Source organism: Lepidochelys olivacea (genome assembly GCF_965140295.1).
Source record: "Lepidochelys olivacea isolate rLepOli2 genome assembly, chromosome: 3".
NCBI lineage: Eukaryota > Metazoa > Chordata > Testudines > Cheloniidae > Lepidochelys > Lepidochelys olivacea.
In genome coordinates this window covers 100,581,596-100,600,423 of record NC_140413.1, presented here as the reverse complement: position 1 = coordinate 100,600,423, position 18,828 = coordinate 100,581,596, and the positions used below count along the sequence as shown (strand labels likewise).

At 39.1% G+C, this 18,828-nt stretch overlaps 1 protein-coding gene across 13 annotated transcripts in view; it reads left to right on the top strand.

The window, feature by feature from the left end:
- EPB41L2 (erythrocyte membrane protein band 4.1 like 2) overlaps nucleotides 1-18,828 on the top strand; it is a 289,024-nt gene that overhangs the window by 217,771 nt on the left and 52,425 nt on the right. For all 13 annotated transcript variants that reach the window (XM_084624357.1, XM_084624353.1, XM_084624364.1 and 10 more), the window contains 5 exons: nucleotides 10,028-10,103; nucleotides 12,212-12,430; nucleotides 14,496-14,583; nucleotides 16,263-16,415; nucleotides 17,364-17,461. In XM_084624357.1, the coding sequence (XP_084480483.1) occupies nucleotides 10,028-10,103; nucleotides 12,212-12,430; nucleotides 14,496-14,583; nucleotides 16,263-16,415; nucleotides 17,364-17,461 (634 nt within the window). The remainder of the gene's footprint in view (nucleotides 1-10,027; nucleotides 10,104-12,211; nucleotides 12,431-14,495; nucleotides 14,584-16,262; nucleotides 16,416-17,363; nucleotides 17,462-18,828) is intronic.

The window sequence follows — 18,828 nt, the reverse complement described above, 5'->3', positions numbered from 1 at the left end:
ATCTGTAGATGTAAAGATCTCTGCGGATACGGTTGTACTTTTTACCACAATGGTGCCCAAACTTTTTCTGTCACTACCCCACCCCCCTTACCAGTCATTGGAATCTGTCCATGTTCCCACCTCCATTACTACATAGTTAGCTCTGCTTTCAGCACAAGCTCCTCCGCTGAGCCAGGGGCTGAACTGGGGATGGGGGAAGAGCTGGGGCTGGCTTGGGGCTAAAGAGGAAACAAATGCAGAGCTGGACTGGGGCGGAGCCAGGGGCAGAATGGAACCATGGCTGGGCTGAGGGTGGAGCAGGGCCCGGAGCAGAGCTGGCTGGGGCCGGAGCTAGGCTGGGATCAGAGTGCGGCTGGGTGATGCTCTCTGCCTGCCCCTTCTCTCCCCCACATGGGGGCTGGCCTGAGGCTCTCTGCATGCCCCCTCTGAATGTTCCTCTGCACCCTCCTACGGGAGTGCACCCCACAGTTTTGAGAGCACTGGTTTACCAATGTGGATCAGATGCAGATCTAAATTTTTGTATCCGTGCAGGGCTCTACGGGTTGGGTGACTCAGGCTGTTCTTCAGAGTCAGAGACTCAATCATATGTGTCTTGGTCCCAAGATAGGAGGTGTCACTCTCAATCATTGAGGGGTTTTTGTCCTTGGTATCCAGCAGAGGTTCCATGTTGATCAAGGGACAAAGAGGTTGTGGTCCAATGCCCTACCAATTGCCATATTTGAGCCCAGGGGGTTTCTTCTCACCACCAGATCTTCCCTGCACCCTTCTCCTTCCAGGTCTCCTAGTAGATGCCAGGATAGTTTGTGTGAAGAGGCTCGGGAAGTTATCCCTAGTACCGAGTAGGGTGCTGAGCAGGCCCAGCAGAATCTCTTTTGGATGAGTTATAAGAGGCTCCACTCAACCTGCTTTGTGTTCTTCCTCGTCATTGCCCAATGAGGCGGTAGTGTCTTGAGTGTCTTTGCTTTTTCAAAATGATTACAGGGCCTGTCAGGACTTGTTCAAGAGGATTCCTTCCTCCCTGGGCATACAGGTGGAGGTAATTCAGGAGAGCTCCTACAGTTGATGGATGTTTTGAGATCAGAAGGGATATACTAAATAGCTCTCCTTATAAATGAGACCATTCTGGAACCCATTAGGATTTTGTGAGAAATGCTATCTTCTCTGTCGCCAACAGTCAAAAGGCCTGAGTGGTTTCCAGTTTTGTATCTTGAACCAGCAATCCTAGCTGGGTAGATACAATTTCTACCTCTGGGACAATGATCTCAAGTTTGAAAACAGGTTACCAGGGGATGTCAGGCAAGAGGTTCGGGCAGTAGTGGAAGAGGGTAAACTGCAGGCTAGGACCTCTCTCCAGGCTTCATTGCATGGAGCAGACTCTGTAGCTAGGGCTATGGCATCTGTGATAACAATATGTAGGTGTTCAAGGCTTCAATCATCAGGTATTCCACAGGAGGCCCTATAGACTGCTCAGGATCTCCCTTTTGAGGAACAGACCCTCTTTTCTCAGCAGACTGACAAGATTCACAGTCTCAAGGACTTGCAGGCTACATTGAAGTTTTTGGGGATTTAGAGTCCACTCCCTAAAAAGAAGTAATTCCTCCCTCAGTCATTCCACTGTTACCAGTCCTTTATGCCTAGGTAGCATGACCAGTCTAGGAGGAAAAAGGAGAGTCATAGAAGGTGACCACTAGCGCCTCACTTTTCATCTTCAGCAAGCTCATGTAGACAGCCTGGAAGTACCAAGCAGTCTGTTTGACTGTCTTGTCAGATAGCTTACCAGTTTGCTTTATGACAGCTTCTCCTATCCCATTTTTTTCCACTAGGTTATCCCACTTTCTGCATATTTGGACCCACATATTAGCACAGATCAGTGGGTCCTAATGGAGAAATTGGGATACACCCTTCAGTTTGTTAGCATCCCTCTCCGCAACCCCTTTTCCCGTCCCTCTTCAGGGACCCCTCTCATGGGCACAGTGGAATGATCCCCTGCCAGTTTCCCCACTTCATCTGGAAGAAATTTGGGGTTAAACTTCAGAGTGAAGCAAGGTGGAAGGGTGGGAATTGCAAAACACTTCTAATACTCGATAGTCCTATTTAAATGTGGATGAGCATAATCTGATTTTCACATTATAGTTTACAGAATGGTTCTGATTTACAAATGGTGAAGACTTGTCTACTGAACTGAAGGAACTGTGAAAGGAGTTTGTTTCTTTAATGAATTGATATATTGAGTGACATTACTTTCTGTAACTAATGTAGAGCAACAATGGCTAGAGCCCTTCAAACCTTCGTGCTTTCAGAAATAAGGATAGAAATGGTATCAAGTAGCATGAGGCTGGGCAAAGCAATGCCAAAAAGACATCTCTTCTACTTCTAGTTTCTACTGGCTCCACTTTCTTGGTACATGCTGAACGTTATTAACTTTTCTATACAGGTTTGCACTGGAGATGAACTACTTCAGTGACCCACAGTGAGCATTTTTTAGTTGTCGAACTGTACCAGATAGAGGCTATTCTTGTTGTGTAGATGTTTTTAGAATTTATCTAAATTGGGTTTGTACCATGAACACATCTTACGGTTAAGACATTTGATTTTGTTGTTATTAGCACTGTAGATGTCCATGATGCATAAAGATAAAAGCCCGAATATTCAATAGTGTCCACTGATTATGGGTTCCTCAGTTTTGGGGTGCCCAACTTTAGACCCCTTAAAAGGGGTCTGATTTTTGGAAAGTGCTGAGCACCCACATTTTATGTTAGAAAATCAAGGCCTGTTTAAGGTTTCCTAAATTTGGCAGTCAGAATCACTGTACTTTTTTGAAAATTTAGGCCATGGTCCTTGCCTTTTGGAAATAACTTTGGAAGTAAAATCCAGACCCAATAGACCTCATGGGTAAGGGTTGGGCAGGAAAACAGTGTAAACACAATTTTTGAATAGTGGTCATGATGAAACTTGCTTACTTTGATTTACACCATTGTGCTTGTTGTTAATGCAAGTCTCCAAATGTTAGTATGCACTGTTAAAAGTGTTGGTAGGTGGGTGGCTGGATGCCCACGTGGTGAATTAGATTGGTTTCAGCCTTAACTCTAAACTTTTTTTTTTCCTGGAAGAGTATATCAACCCTTTTTTGTGGAATGTGATTTGAACATAGTTTCTTTTAGATGCATATAATTCAGATAGTGTGTTCAAGTGTTTGAAGCTAGAGGTATTGCTTCCCTTTTACTCACATAACACTGACCTTCTGACTCCTCTGTCAAAGTATCCTGACTAGAACCCATTTCAACTTGATTTGGAAAATTAGCTGTGTAAGAGAATTTATTCTTACAGAAAAATTTTATGTCAAACTACTTTTAAAACAGCCACCATGAACCAGATATTACCGGGCCTGGTTTTGTCTACAGATCTGTGCACAAGTCTGTGTAACTGAGAATTGAATTGGGCACACAATGTCCAGTCAGTGCCGTTCAGTATTAATAACAATGGAAAGAGGTTCACTCTTGCTCTTTGATCCTCAGTTTCTTTATCCACTTAGTTATAGATGGGTGATGGGATTGCAGGGGTGTGAAGGTACAAGCTCTCTGCTGATGTGAATTTAGGGAGCCAAAGCCCTTAAATTTCTTCCCCATAAGTGTGGAAAACCCACATAGGTAAGAGTCTGGCTCATAATTAGGCTCATAATTAGGCTATCTTCACATAAACTTTGAGGCCATCTTGTCAAGGGCAATCTGAGTATATTCACATCATTAAAGTAAACATAACCATATTGCAGACTTCATTTGATGTAGGCTCTGGGAGACGGTTAACAGTCAAATTAACAAATGGGGCGAACAGCTCTCTGTCTTGCATCATCCTCTAGATCAAGAGTTTTTAGCAAAACACTAAAGGAGGTGTTATAAGTTTTGTGGCAGACACCTCTATCTGACAGGATGTTGATTTGTACAGTAAGAAAGCAGCATAGACTGAACCCTTGTCTTGTATTTATTAATTATTCCAAACCAGGTAGGATGCTGTCTGGATACTCCAGTAACTTTAAAAATAAGTAGATCACTTTTTAACTCTTTTGGGAGGCAAAGGCTTATTGCTGGAAAGGTTCTTGAAGTATGAGACCTTGATTGGTAATAGCACATTTATATCCTGAGCTGTTAACAACCCGAGGGGTGAGTAGTGGAAAATAGTAAAGGTACTTCGCCCTTAATAAACTGGGTTGCTCACAGAATGCTAATGCCTGGAAACATACGTGATTCTGACACATGCTAGAAGAGAAGCTGAAGGGAGCTGGAGCCTAATGCAGGAGAACAAGAGGGTTTCTTGGCAAGCCAGATTCTTGTGTGAAGCAAAGTCAAGCCTGCCCCCTTGAAAGTTCTGTGATCACAAGCCTGCACCAGTGTGCGTCTCAGCACCCTGCTACTTGTTCTTGACTCAATTTCAGGCTGGGAATCGGTGGAGGAGACATGTTGCTCAAAAGCACATCTCTGGTATCAGGGAGGGAAACCAATGCAGATGGCACTGGTGGCTTGGCAGCTCTTAAAACCATTACCCTCCCATGTCTCTGTCCACTTGGACTTCATGCTGCAAGGTGACGAACACCCAAGTCTCAATCCAACAAAGCATTTTAAACATCTTAGGAGAAACTTCCTAATTTAGGAAAAACTTCCCAATTGTCAGAGTAGTTAAGCACTGGAATAAAGTGGCTAGAGTGATTGTGGAATCTCGGTTGTTGGAGGTTTTTTAAGAACAGGTTAGACAAACGCCTGTCAGGAATTGTCTAGTTATGACTTAATCCTGAATTGAGAGCAGAGGACTGGACTAGATGACCTCTTGAGGTCACTTCCAACCCTACACTTCTGTGATTCTGTGTGCTTAACTTGAAACGTGAGTAGTCTTATTGAATTCAATGAAATTACTCACATGCTTAATGTTAGGCACATGTTTAAATGTTTTGCTGGATTGGGGCCAGAGTTCATGGCATCTTGCAGAATGATTCAAGCATTTGAACTGGTAGTGGCAAAATGGATCAGGGAGCATCTAGAGAGCTGAGAGTAGAGGGTGGTAACAAGCGGACAAATACATATGTGAGTGGCTTCAGCAGCCAGATAGTTCCCTTCCCTCCACCACCCCTTGCCCTCTTTCATGGCAGTCACAGGAATTTCCTGCAGCACAGGAGGAAATTTGGAAACTTTCCTTTTGCCCTGCTGTTTTTCTCTTCCTTCCCCTCTGCCAAAACTCCATTGGCCAATAAGAGGCAAGAGTGGGTGGCAGCCTTTGAAATCTGACTTCGCCTTTTCAGGGTCCCCAGAACTTTGGTCCCTTGGTAGTGCTGGGACATGATTTACATATACACCCAGCAACTAGATACAAGTTCAGAATTGTAAAAGGGGTGAAGACTATGGAGATGGGCAGGACTCCTTTCTTTTGTGGCGTGAAGGGTTGGGGGATAAGATTGACTGGCTGGGAACTGAAAATGAATGTATTCATTTGTAAATGCAGTTTGAGTATGGAAAAATTCTACCTTGGTTCTGTAAGGGTGAATTACAATAGTGTTAGTAGGCATACTGTAATGTAGGCTAATCTCCTTGCTGCTCAGAAATGATGATGGATAAGAAAGGGTAATGCCATGATTAATTAGGTGAACTTCCAAATCAAATCAAACATCAGATCAAATGATGTTTACTTCACAAATAAAATCTTAAGTAATGCTAGTATAATAGGTAGTCCATGAGTTTTTTTGCAAGACTTTATATTACTTAGTGTTGCTGGTATATAAATGTTTCAATTTAAACTCGTCTGTAGCAGATTTTCATTTTATGAGAACTGTATGGCTAAGGGCCTGTGCATCAAGTTGTATACAAAGAAATTTTGCTTTATATAACCTCTTTCCTATAAACTTTATCTCAAAGGCTTTGTAATGTTAAATGGAGTTGAAATGAATTGGTGTGAAAAGGAAAAGAAGATTTTAAGAGGTATAGACAATGGGAAAACCTCTGCATTTGAGAGATTAATTCAGATGGAGTGACAGATAAGATTAATCTAAAGACAGGAGAAGTTGCTGAAGAGTTGCTTTTTTCATCATCTGTTGAGACTGTGAATAGAGAGACTGAGGTGCGGGGAAGAGACAGGGTCCATGACATGGGCTGGACAAAGTACGTGGAGGGTTTTCAGAAGGAGGACTGATCATAGATTATCTTGAATCCCTAGTTTAATTTCAGGTGCAATACACTGCAGAGGGAAAATAATTCCCTTAATTTTTTTACAGTTGACTGTGTGCAATTAATTTATTTGTTCTTGCCACACTACCACAGAACTATTTGTTGAACCATAAAAATAGCATATTCACCACCAGTAAAAGATACAAGAATGCCTTTATTGGGATAAAACACTGATTCTCCAGTATAGATGGGATGAATCGTTAATTGTGCACTGTTGGTTATTACATTCTTTTCCTTGAAGAATGTGTCTAATGTTGCTTCTGAAGCATTTTTGAGGTAGCAAGTTGGCTAGACAAATTCTTGACATTTCAGTAGGCCATATTATTAAGCACCAATAAACAGAGAGCACTAGTACAGACAAAATTCTAAATATCATTTAAATATCAACATTTTTTACCTTGCCCAGCAGTTTGTAATGTCAGTATCACAGTATAAAGTTTTATACAGACAATCAAGTTTTTGTATGCTTTTGTCACATGAGCTATACCCGTAGACTAAGTCAGAAGTACAGAAACAGGCTGTACACAAGCAGTTTAATACATTTAGTTTATGTTCAAAGGAGAAACAGTTTCCCATTACCATTTAAAATATAAGGCAGCCAGTAATTCATACTGTGACCAGTGCAAAATTGTTAATTTGTCAGTTTCAGACAGCTTTACTGAATTTTGTTTGTGGCTGTAATAATAGTATAAATTGTGGTAATTCAGCATGTGTACTGAACATGTATACACCTGGAGGGCAAATCGCTGTAGGACATAGCGAGAACCAATTGTTGGCATAGGTACTGGGGGTGCCACACCCCTTGGCTTGAAGTGCTTTCCATTATGTACAGGGTTTAAAGTTTGGTTCAATGGCTCTTAGTACCCCCTCTATACCAATTGTCCCAGCATTCCTGATTGTTGGTGGTTCACAGAGTGCTTGCAAATGGTGGAGTGCTGCTTTTGGGCATGAGAAATGAGGACTGACTGATGAGATCACGCTGTAATGCAGGGTTGAGATGACAAGTTCTACAGAACTTTTGGATGTGCAAGACCACATTCCTGGAACTGTGCACTGAGCTTGCCCCAGCCCTCCAGCATCTGGACACTAGAGTGAGAGCTTCACTGACAGCGGAGAAGTGAGTATCAATCATACTGTGGAAATTTGCAAAGACAGATTGCTACTGGTCAGTGGGAAATCATTCTAGAGTTGGAAAAATCCAGTATGCAGGCCATTGTCATGCAAATGTGCAGGGCCCTTAATCGTTTCCTGCTACACAGGACTGTTGCTCTGTGCAACTTGCAGGATATAATGGATGGATTTGCAACTATCGGATTCGTGAACTGCGGTGAAGTGATAAACAGCACACACACCCCTATTTTGGCACCAGACCACCTTGCCCCAGAATACATCAGCAGAAAGGACTATTTTTCTATGCTTATGCAAGTGCTGGTGGATCATTGGGGATACTTCACTGACATCAGTATTGGCTGGTCAGGGAAGGTGCCTGACACTAACATCTTTAAGAACACAGGACTGTTCAAAAAGCTGCAAGTAGGGACTTTCTTTCCTGACTTACCGGATTTATCGTTGGCAATGCCAAAATGCCAGTAGTGATCCTGGGAAACCCGGCCTACCCCTTACTCTACAGCTCATGAAGCTGTACATTGGCCACCTCAACAGCACCAAGGAACGATTCAACACTACTGGTTCAACAGGTGCAGAGTGGCAGTTGAATGTGCTTTTAGTCATTTGAAGGGGTGGTGACGTTTACTCACAAGACTGGATCTCACTGAGAAAAATATCCCAGTGATTATAGCTGCCTGCAGTGTCCTGCGTAGTATCTGTGAAGCAAAGGGAGAAAAGTTGTCTCTGGGTGGAGGGTAAAGGTGGAACGTCTGTCTGCTGAGTTTGAACAGCCAGATACAAGGGTTATCAGAAGAGCTCAGCCAGGAGCTGTATGGCTCAGGAAGGCTTTGAAAGAGCATTTTAACAGTGAGCCATAGTAACGTGTTGTGGTGTGCTATGCTCTACCTGGCCCTGCAGTTTGGGGGCCTACTAGGAACTGTGTGGTGCTTGGTGCAAATTTATGAATAGAACACTGACAGTGTGTCTGTTCATTTTGTGGTGCTTGCTTTATGATTGACACTATTTGTCACAATCCTATGAGTTGTGTCAGTGTTCAATGACAACTAAGTGGGTGCTTTCAGTACCGCCAGGCATTTGGCAGCATATGCTGGGAACTAGTAATTATTTTCCAAACAATATTGTTTTATTGAGTAATGAAAACACTTTAAAAAATTCTGTACAAATTAAAAACAAGAACATTTAAAAACTTAATAAATTCCTGGATCAAAGTTTAAAGAAGAAGGAGGGACATCAATGTCCACTTATGTCTTCCAACATGATATGTTACCTTTGTTTTGATAGCAATAACATTTTAAGCAAATTAGCAATTCTGTGAAAAAGGAGAATTGGCAAAACCACATTTACGCCAGCAATGACTTGGCCTAAGTGTTGTGTTTTTTATCTGTACTCATTCACTGTACACAGTTATAAATCATTAAAACTATAGCTATCAAAGTGCTTAATCTCACTATTTACAATTACTCATTTTGTATTTCAATGTTATAAGTCAGTATATGAGGGAGAGTTATGGGAAATATGATTCTTTAATGTCAACATTTCCCACCTTCTTTAAACATGAGTTTTTTCGCTCAAAGTCCAGTTTTATTTGTGAGAAATTTTCCTGTGAATGCGTTTTGAGTGGTGTCTCTATTTTAGGGTCTTGATAGTTGCTTTTAATGATACCCCAACAATGTCCACTGATGGCAGGGTAAGAAGTAATGGGCTTCATCTGCAGCAAGGGAGATTTAGGTGGGATATTAGCTTTCTGACTACAAGGGTAGTTAAGCATTGGAATAGGGTTCTAGGGGAGCTTGTGAAATCCCCATAATTGGAGGTTTTTCAGAAGAGGTTGGAGAAACACCTTCCAGGGATGGTCTAGGTTTACTTGGTCCTGCTTCAGTGCAAGGGGTTAGACGTGATGACCTTTTGAGAGCCCTTCCAGTCTTGCATGTCTATGATTCTAATATATGAGAAACTGTAATATGTATGTGGTTTTATATATTTAATGAGAGCAGCCATTTTTTTGGCTACAGTATTTGCTAGAAAATAAAGTGCTTTACAACTTCACTATTTCTACTTCATGCTTTAGTGTATGCATCACAAATCTTAGTTCTTTCAGATTTTCTTCCCCATGAGTGATTCTACAGTCTCCCAAATTAAAAGGAATTTGTTTTATGAGCTTATCTCAACAGGGGAGAGAGACTTGCCCTGGAAGAAGCTGGAAAACATTGGTTATATTAGTTCACAATCAATGCAAAAGAAAAAAAAAGTTGCTCAGGGTTGAAACCCTCTAAAATGCTTGTTTGAACAAAAGATACCTTTAAAGCTGCTAAATCGAATTATCATGGTTGCCTGAGAATTCAAAACTCTAAATACTTTTGTAGATGTTTTCATAAATTATGATAAGAAAAACATTGTAACAAATTCTTCAGAAATGTAAATAAATTATCTTAATCTGTTGGTCTGATCTTTCAGTTTACAAGTGTAACTATCTGGCATTGAAGAGAACCCACTCTTCTGTTAATTTTCCCTCTATTTACCATATAATTTCTTAAATTTCTTGCATTTTAAATTTGACTTCTATTGATTTATTGACTTAATTGCTGAAATGCTAGTCACAAGTGTTTTAAATCTTCCAATAAGAAATTTTTGTTTGTTTTTTGGTTGCTCGTTAAAGTTCTGTGGAGTAATAATCAGACATTTCCCATTTGTAGGTTTACCCTGGCTATTCACCTTTAATGTGAAGTTTTATCCTCCTGATCCTTCACAATTGACTGAAGACATTACCAGGTATGCATATTTTAATATAAAACTTGATAATCAGTGTTTTTTATATTGTACACTCTACAAGTCAACAACTTGTTTCCTATGTTTTAAATTCACATTGCAGATTTTCTCTCTCCCCACTCTCTCCCTCATAGAATAAGGGAACATAGAGGCCCTAGGTATGGGAGGAAACTGGGATAGTTATCCTGGGCACAGCCTCCAGTGTAGCCTGGAAGTTTAAATATTCTGTCTGTTGCTACAGCACAGTTTGACTATACTGTGCTATGCTGCTGCTTTTTGTAGCCAGTAGGGAGTGAGTGGGAGTTGGCGACTGCATGATGATACCACACAGCTTTTCTTGCTCCAGTTCACAGTATGAGCAGTCCTGAGCTGGGGTGAGACCTGGGACTCAGTGGATCTGATAAGGCCTCCAGGAAAGCTCCCAGATGAGGGGGGAAAGCTAGTTGAAATGGTGAGAGGTGCTAATGAAGGGGTCCAGAAGGAAGAGGGGAAAAAGTAAAAATTATAGCAAGAGACCAGAGGATGAGGATAGAAATGGGATAGAGTGGAATAGCAGGAAGGAGACCAGAAAAGGGAATGAACCTCTTAAGGGTCAGAGGCGTGGAGCCAGTGGATGTTGAGAGGCTGCCACTATGTTGGGATGTAAGCAGTAGGGTAACTTGTGTTGATAGGAGTACTGAGCTCAAAGATGTTAAGGTGCTTTATATGCTAACTCTATATTAAACTGAATTGCTGAGAATACATTTTCATAGATAGGTATTAGAGATGGTAACACACACACAAATAAGATAGTACAACAGAATTATTATCCTTTATTGTTTCTTCATGATAGCACCCATGTGCTACATGCTTTTCAGACAACCAAGGAGGAAGAATCTAAGAACAGAGAAAAGTAGAAAGAGTTTAAAGAAAATGGGAAATATTTTTTTCTTCAAGTGTTATCTTGGTTTACTGTTACAAACCACAATTAACTGTTCAATGTTGCAACTTGCTTAAGTGTTTTGAGGGGGATACGGAAATAGTCCAGATAATTTATTTTTAATTGTCAAACATTTATCAAATAGAATTTGTTAAATACAGTATGTAGCAAACACAGTGGTATATAAAGGATTTATTGGTACTCATTTAAAATTATTTACGTAACTCACCACCTAGTAGCTTTCCCATTTGGGAGAAAAATGACCACTCCAAACATATGATATACAAAACAAACTAGATATACAGTCTATAATTGTGTCTCATTCTACATGTAGTAGAAAAGCTAATTGTATTAGTGTTCAGTTGATCTAAAACTAGCTTTAGGTGTCCATGCATGCTATAAAACTATTTTCAGGAAATTAAGTTGGGTTTTTAGATTGTGTTCAGTTAAAGTAAATAGTGTTATCCTTGATTTATTTTTGAAATTTTCTAAATCCCCAATAATTTGAACTTCACTATGAATTCAAAATAAACAAGTAAAAAATAAAATTTACTTTTGTTTAGTATGTCATGTAAGATTACTTTGTGTATGCACAGCACAAGGCTTTATGGACAAGAGTTGCAAGGTACAAGATAAATGTAATTACTCACATGGATACGACCTGTCTGAGGGATGCAAGTGTTCACTGGTTATTGATATAGTATGCATTCCTATGTTGTATGGCATGACTGGCTGGATTACATGGTGCAAAACAATTTAGATATTACTGAAGTTTTAAAACCAAACCCTAGATTTTAAGGGAAAATAGATCATCCATTTTTAAATGGATTGTACCAAGCCTGACTATGAACATGACAGAGTTGGTAAGCAAGTTTATTATGTAAAACTGGACACATACAGCTCATTTGTACTGGGAGCCAGAATATTTCTAATTCAACTGATTTACAAAGGATATATTGATTCTTATATTAAAACTGTGTAACTCCAAATCCTTTGTTTTTAGTTGACAAGATCTATCAGAAATGGAACTTTGTCTCTGTGTATTGGTTCTATCAGTGCATTGGGTTTTTTAAAACAGACTATTGGCACTATGTTTGGACAGATTTTACTCAGCTTTGTGCATGTATGCTCTCACAAATATCCTGCAGGAATATTTCTGTTTACCATAAGTAACTTTTTTTTCTTTTTGCAGATATTTCCTGTGCCTACAGCTTCGTCAGGATATTGCTTCTGGCCGACTGCCATGTTCTTTTGTGACTCATGCCCTCCTTGGTTCATATACTCTGCAGGCCGAGCTAGGCGACTATGATTCAGAGGAACACAATAACCATTACATCAGTGAATTCCAATTTGCACCCAATCAAACAAAAGAGATGGAGGACAAAGTAGTAGAACTGCACAAAACACACAGGTGTGTCTGACCTGGTGGGAATAAAATATGTTGATATGGTCTTGGTTACATCTGTCATTTCTCTTGATCTTAAAGATATGTATAATACTGTATTAGATTGAAGAAGTTTATCACTACTATAATAGTCTTACATCAATTACATAGCTACAACATTTTTCTTATATGTATTTAAATGGAACTTGTCTTTAGTTTGACTTTCCTGTCATCTTTTTTTCTTCTGTTTATTACAGCTCCTTAGTAGGATTTCCATCAAAAAAGTCAATTATGGATTGCTTCTTGCTTTAGCCAGTAAAAATAGCAATAAACATTTCAGCTAAGAAAGTTTTGAAGCTATATTTCATGATACAGGCTTTTTTACTTGCTGTGTAAGAACAATAGTCTGAATTTATTTCATTCAGAGATGTTTTGAACAATATGAAGAAAGCATTCAGAATCTGAAATTTTTCATTTAAATGGGCCACAAATATTCAGTCTCTAAACTAGCTACCTTTGGTTCATTAAAAATACATTGTAATCTGATTATGAGGAGCCATTTTATGACTGACGTGTAGATAGAATTAAAATCCCAAAGTCTCATTACCCGAAAAATATAAGTACATAGGCAATTGCTTTCAGTCAGCAAAATAGATCATACATTTCTTTGCATTGCCCAACGGTCAGAGCCCACTGCCCTGAACTATACACTCTTTGTAGTGTTGTTTTTTTTACCTTAAATAAACCATGGTCACTGTTTTAGTTTTGTTGACAATAGGAAAAACTATTCTTGTTCCCCTCATACTGACGGAAGGAAGGTCATCTTTTGTTAGATAAATGCTATATTATGAAGGTAGAGTCTAAGCTTCATGACCAAGTCTAAGCTTCAGTAGAGTCTAAGCTTCTTGGGGCAGGCACCGTCTTTTTGTTCAGTTTGTACAGGATCTAGCACAATGGGGTCTTTGTCCATGACTAGGCATTACCACAATACAAATAATAATAATGAATGAAATTCTGAGCTATATTGGGAGCAAAACCACCACTGTCTTCAATGGGCCACAATTTTGGCATATATTGCTCTGTAGATACTGTACTGTTAAAAGCAAAGTGTGTACAGTCTAGGTCAGAAAAGGTTAACCTTTCTGTGTTGGACATTTGATAAAATAAACATACCTTATTTACTGATCTTGGCATTTTAAAGGATACCAGTGAAATTCTGAAATTCATACATCAGCAAGGCTTGGGGGAGGATAGATTCCTACCTTTGTTAGTGGTACTGTTTGACCTGGACACAGTTTTCTGCAAGGATGGCTTACCAGGGAAGCAAAGCATTTTAAATGTTTATGGATCTGTCCTGGCAGCTGAAAAGGGTCAATATTTTTTAAATGAAAGACTAGAATATGGAATATTCCAGAATGTAGTAAAAATTGTGTAGAACCCATAAAGCACTGAGATCCATGATGGTCATGCTCATGACTTTCTCTTTTCCTGATAAGTTAGTGAATGTGTCTTTAGGAGAGTGGTACTTTTTTGTTTGTTTGTTTGTTTGTTTAAGATATTTAGAATTGAAAACAAAACAGTGCTAGCCACAGCCCTTCTGTCAGGGCAGTTAGGGAGAACATCTACTCCAGTGTCACAGAGGACTGGGGAAACTCAGCAGATGACTGTTTGAAAAGTCACTTTGGATCATGTTAATCTCATAACTTCATAAATACTGATCGAGTTATAGCGAGTCATGGAAGATATCCTTGATTGTGTTTTGGGGGAGAGGAAGTGAGGGCAAAATGGAAGCCAGTTCTTTGAAGTGAAAAAAGTGTTTGGGGCGGGGCAGTGTTTGAGTAGGTTATAATTAAAACTGTTTTGCAACACTAAAGGTAGTAAATGCTACTAAGTAAATATAATATACCGTTAATGAGAATATACATACCTACGATTTTGGGGCGAGAACTACAGAAGTGCAAAAGTACTCAGATTTAGACTCTTCTAATCTGAAATATTTTAACGTACCCTAAATGTAGCTACTTTCACTTGGTTTTATTATCTTGATATTTATTTTTGACAGTAAACTGAAGGTATCTTTTAATGGTTCTAGGGGCTTGACTCCAGCACAGGCAGATTCTCATTTCTTAGAAAACGCCAAGAGGCTTTCCATGTATGGAGTGGATTTACATCATGCCAAGGTATTGAACTAATTTCTCTGAAAAATACTTACCGCTACAGAGCACAATAAAGGTGGACCACTCAACCTGAAGATACATGTACGCTTAAGGGTACTTAAATGCAAGCCCTTCAACTGCTATACTATCTGGCAGTCATGTTAATTATTCAGTTTACAGGTATAGGGACTCTGAGAGTTTGTCTTCAGTCAAGGATTATTTAGCCCATGTGGCTCCATACTTACAGGTTGGGAAAATATTCTTTATTCTTAGGAGCAACTAAGTTTGTTTTAAATGTCAAATGTTTATTCCAGTGATAGGCTTGGAGAGGCAAATTGGAGCCTAAAATGTCTATAGTGTTTTTTTGTACCAGTGGGCATTAAGTACAGATTTTTACTCTAGATGGTTGGAAAGTAACTTCCATTTCTATCGATATTTTAATTTTTAAAAGTAAACAGAAATTAGTATAATCCAATTTAAAAAGATCAATGTTCTCAGAAAATCAGTAGCAAAATTCATTTAATGGATTAAGAATGAATAATCCAATATTTAAAAAGAGACGCTAAAGCCAAATTTTTTGAATAGTGTAAAAATACTAGAGAAACCTTCTGTTTTATTCAGTGGAACTTGGAAAGGTAGTTGGGTCTTGTCAAATTCTTTTGTAATTTTATTAATGGCCTTTCCCAGTTGGTCTTGGAAACATTTGATGTAGGTAGTCTTGTATTTACTGGAGGTGTATGGTAAATACATCTGCAACCTTATTTCTGCCACTAGTAGAAGTTCATAATGCCAGCTCACTCTTGTCTTGAATGGCTTTAAGAATTTTCACTCTCAGTGGTTCTAATGCTTGCAATTACTCCACAGCGATTTCTCATGGCAAGTAAAAGCTCTGACAAGAACTCTATTTTATGAGAACAGTTTGCAGCCCTTAAGAATTCTGCCAGTCAGTCTAGAATTTAGTGACAACTGGATGTCAGCACTTCGTATTATTGCCAGTTGGTTGGGAGCATGTTGGTATTTGTTGTGCTATTACATGGGGAAGTCTCTTCTTAGATTTGCATTACATGCAAGTCCTATCAGTAAGTATTTGCTTCTGTAAACTGAGATCAGACATTGTCACTGGGCCAAAATGATTAAAATGCTATCTGCCAGCACCTTGACTGAAGTGGCTAAGCTGACATTGTCAGCCAAATATCCACTTTTCTCCATCTTAATTGAAGTAATAGTTATATATAACTGCACAATATGATATAACAACCTGCTGTATTTTTGATAAAAACTGTAAAGTTTACAAGGCCTTTCATTTTTTCTTCTTCCTTTAATGCTTACTGAAATGTTTGCTAATATCCATCACATCTCTACTGCTGATAAATTTCTGATTTAGATTTTTATATGCCTCCCCCTCACCATAATATTGGTATGTTTTTCCAAAATTGCAGCATGTGAACACAGATGTGTCTGGTCACTGCAGACTGGACTGATGAATGCTAAACCATTGCAGGAGTCCCAACCTTGTTTCTAAGATTAATAAATGCAGATTTTTCCTGCTGTTGTGTACCTTTTCTTTGCAAACCCATTTGGCATTACTGTAATTTCAGCATGAAACCAGTGTAATAGACATCCCTCCTCCCAAGTGTATTAACATAATGAACTCCATAAAATATCATTATTTAAATTTTGTCTAAAATTCTCATTTGCGGTAGGATTCTGAAGGTGTAGACATCATGCTGGGTGTATGCGCTAATGGGCTACTCATTTACAAGGATAGACTCCGAATCAACCGTTTTGCTTGGCCCAAAATTTTGAAAATCTCTTATAAACGTAGTAACTTCTACATAAAAGTCAGGCCAGCAGAGGTAAGTAGGGCTTTTATTCATTTCTTGCAGTTCTGTTCATAAACAGTTTGAGATGTTTTATAGAAAATATTGGCCAACCTTTCTGCTGCTGTTCAAGAGTGAAAGCTAAAGTTCAGCCCACCAGCAAGATAATGTTTTCCAAACTTCCCCAGGTGTTCTGACAGAGTTCAAATGTGGGATTTATATCCGCACCTGTTTGAGAATAAGGGATCTCTGAATCCTCTTCATAGGCGACCAGTCATACCCAAAACTTATATGTGGTATTCTAATTAATGAATCCTTATTAACTAGCTAGTTCCTTTTATTTACTTACTTGAAGTCAATTAAAAATATAAGTAGCTTTTCATTAAATGCTGTGAACTGTTAGCAGAGCTAATGGAGATTGCTATATTTCAATAGATGATGTGATTAATATGAAATCTTAATTTGAAAAAGATATCTCTCCCTCTTTACATGTCTTGTGATTCATCTTAGACATAGGTGTATTGTCCATTCACGTGTACATCTTGTACTTGCATTTACATAACATTTTTGGATTAGAAATTGTGACAAACTTAATAGCTTGAACACTGCCTAGTACAGTATTTAGTGGACTAAGGGGAGAAAGTGTGCATGGCTGCTGCTACAATTCTCAGTACAATTGGCTTTTTGCAGTGTTTTTTTTTTTAAATTCTGGGCAGCTAGTCATGAAATTTGCTGACAAAACTAAGACACTGTTGGCTTTTCCCAAAGAAGAGTCATTAGTAAATACAGATAGGAAGTGATTATTACCCTGCATGAGTAGTCCACCTGGTGCAATTAGAAGTATGGAAAATTTGAGACATTTTTGAGCATCAGGAAAGGAGAATTAGTGCTTGTCACGGTAATGGAAATGTCTGAACTCACTCGTTCTGCTAACCTGGCCAGCTTTCAGGAAATGTGTTAATTTATTTTGTGGCTCCTTTCCAGCTGGAACAGTTTGAAAGCACCATTGGGTTCAAATTGCCAAACCATCGGGCTGCTAAAAGGTTATGGAAGGTTTGTGTGGAGCACCATACTTTCTACAGGTAAATACTCAGGAAGTCTTATCCTCCTTCTCCTAAAAGTCAAAACTATTTTTATTTTTCTCAGAAAAGTGTGTGAGGGAGACTATATTTTCTCCACTTGTTTTAGCTCCATCCAGTTCTAGCTCCCATTGAAACATGTGAAAAATACACATAGATCACTGATCCTGGACTATTAATTTGTAATATCTTACATAAAAGGTTAATTACATTCAACTTTATAGCTCAATTCCTAATTTACCATCCAGATCTGCATGAGTAAGAGTGTAGCTCTCTAAGATTTCAGTTTGTGCAGCAGCTGAACACCTAACAGGAAACCAAAACTTGCAAGAACCCAGCTACTGTTTGGATATGAGGCCTTGTTAAGCATCAGGTCCTCTTATCACTGAGCGCTATATGCAGTAGTAGGTGGGACCATGTGCTGCCATCTATTCAGTGTGTACTGGCTAAAGACTGCTCTCATCGTTGGAGCAGGGACTTGAACTTGGGTCTCTCTTATCCTACGTGAGTGCTCTAACGAGCAGGCTATGGAGTAATTCTCGCGCTCTTTCCTTGCCCAATGGTTATCAATTGTCATTCATAATGGCAATTCTTAGTCATTAGAGCAGGGAATGAGAGTGAAAATGGCTCTATAGTTGGCTACTTAGAGCACTCACCTATGATGTCAGAGATGCAGGTTCAAGCCCCGGCTCCAAATGCTATTTATAAAAAGTAGAACAGGCTCAATAGTAGAGAATGAGAAAACCTCATGCCAGAATATCCCATCGCCCAGTAGCAAGGCCATTCTCCTGCAGTTTAGGAGACGGAAGTTCAAATCCCTTTTCCTCATGAGGCAAAAGGGGGAATTGAATTGGTCTCCCATGTCCTGGGAGACCAATTCAAACTAGTCTTGGAACAAACTATAACTACATTAAGAATATAACCACTTTTCTATGGGAATATATGCACTTGCTAATTGTATTGAGATATCTTGTTTGCCCTCCCATACTTTCAAAGAATGATTTATTTTCAAATGTACTGTCAGATTTCTCCTGAAAACCAGAAATCTTGCTGTACATGATTAAACTGTATACTTGCATTTACACTGTAGCACCCCGGAATCTATCAAGGGAAAGGACAGCTTGTATTTTTGTGCAGTATTTATCACAACGAGTGAACAAGTTGCCCTTGTTAATGCTTTCTTCAGAAAAAATATACACCAACAATTCACTGTGCTGTATTTCAGAAAATAAACCTGCTCACAAATAAATTTAGTTGAGATATATTGCAATTGTTGTTTAGCCTCCTATGAACAGACATGTTCCTCTAATATTTTTCAGCTCCTTCTACCTTTTGGAATATTTGAAAGTGGGTAATGTGAGATTACTCCA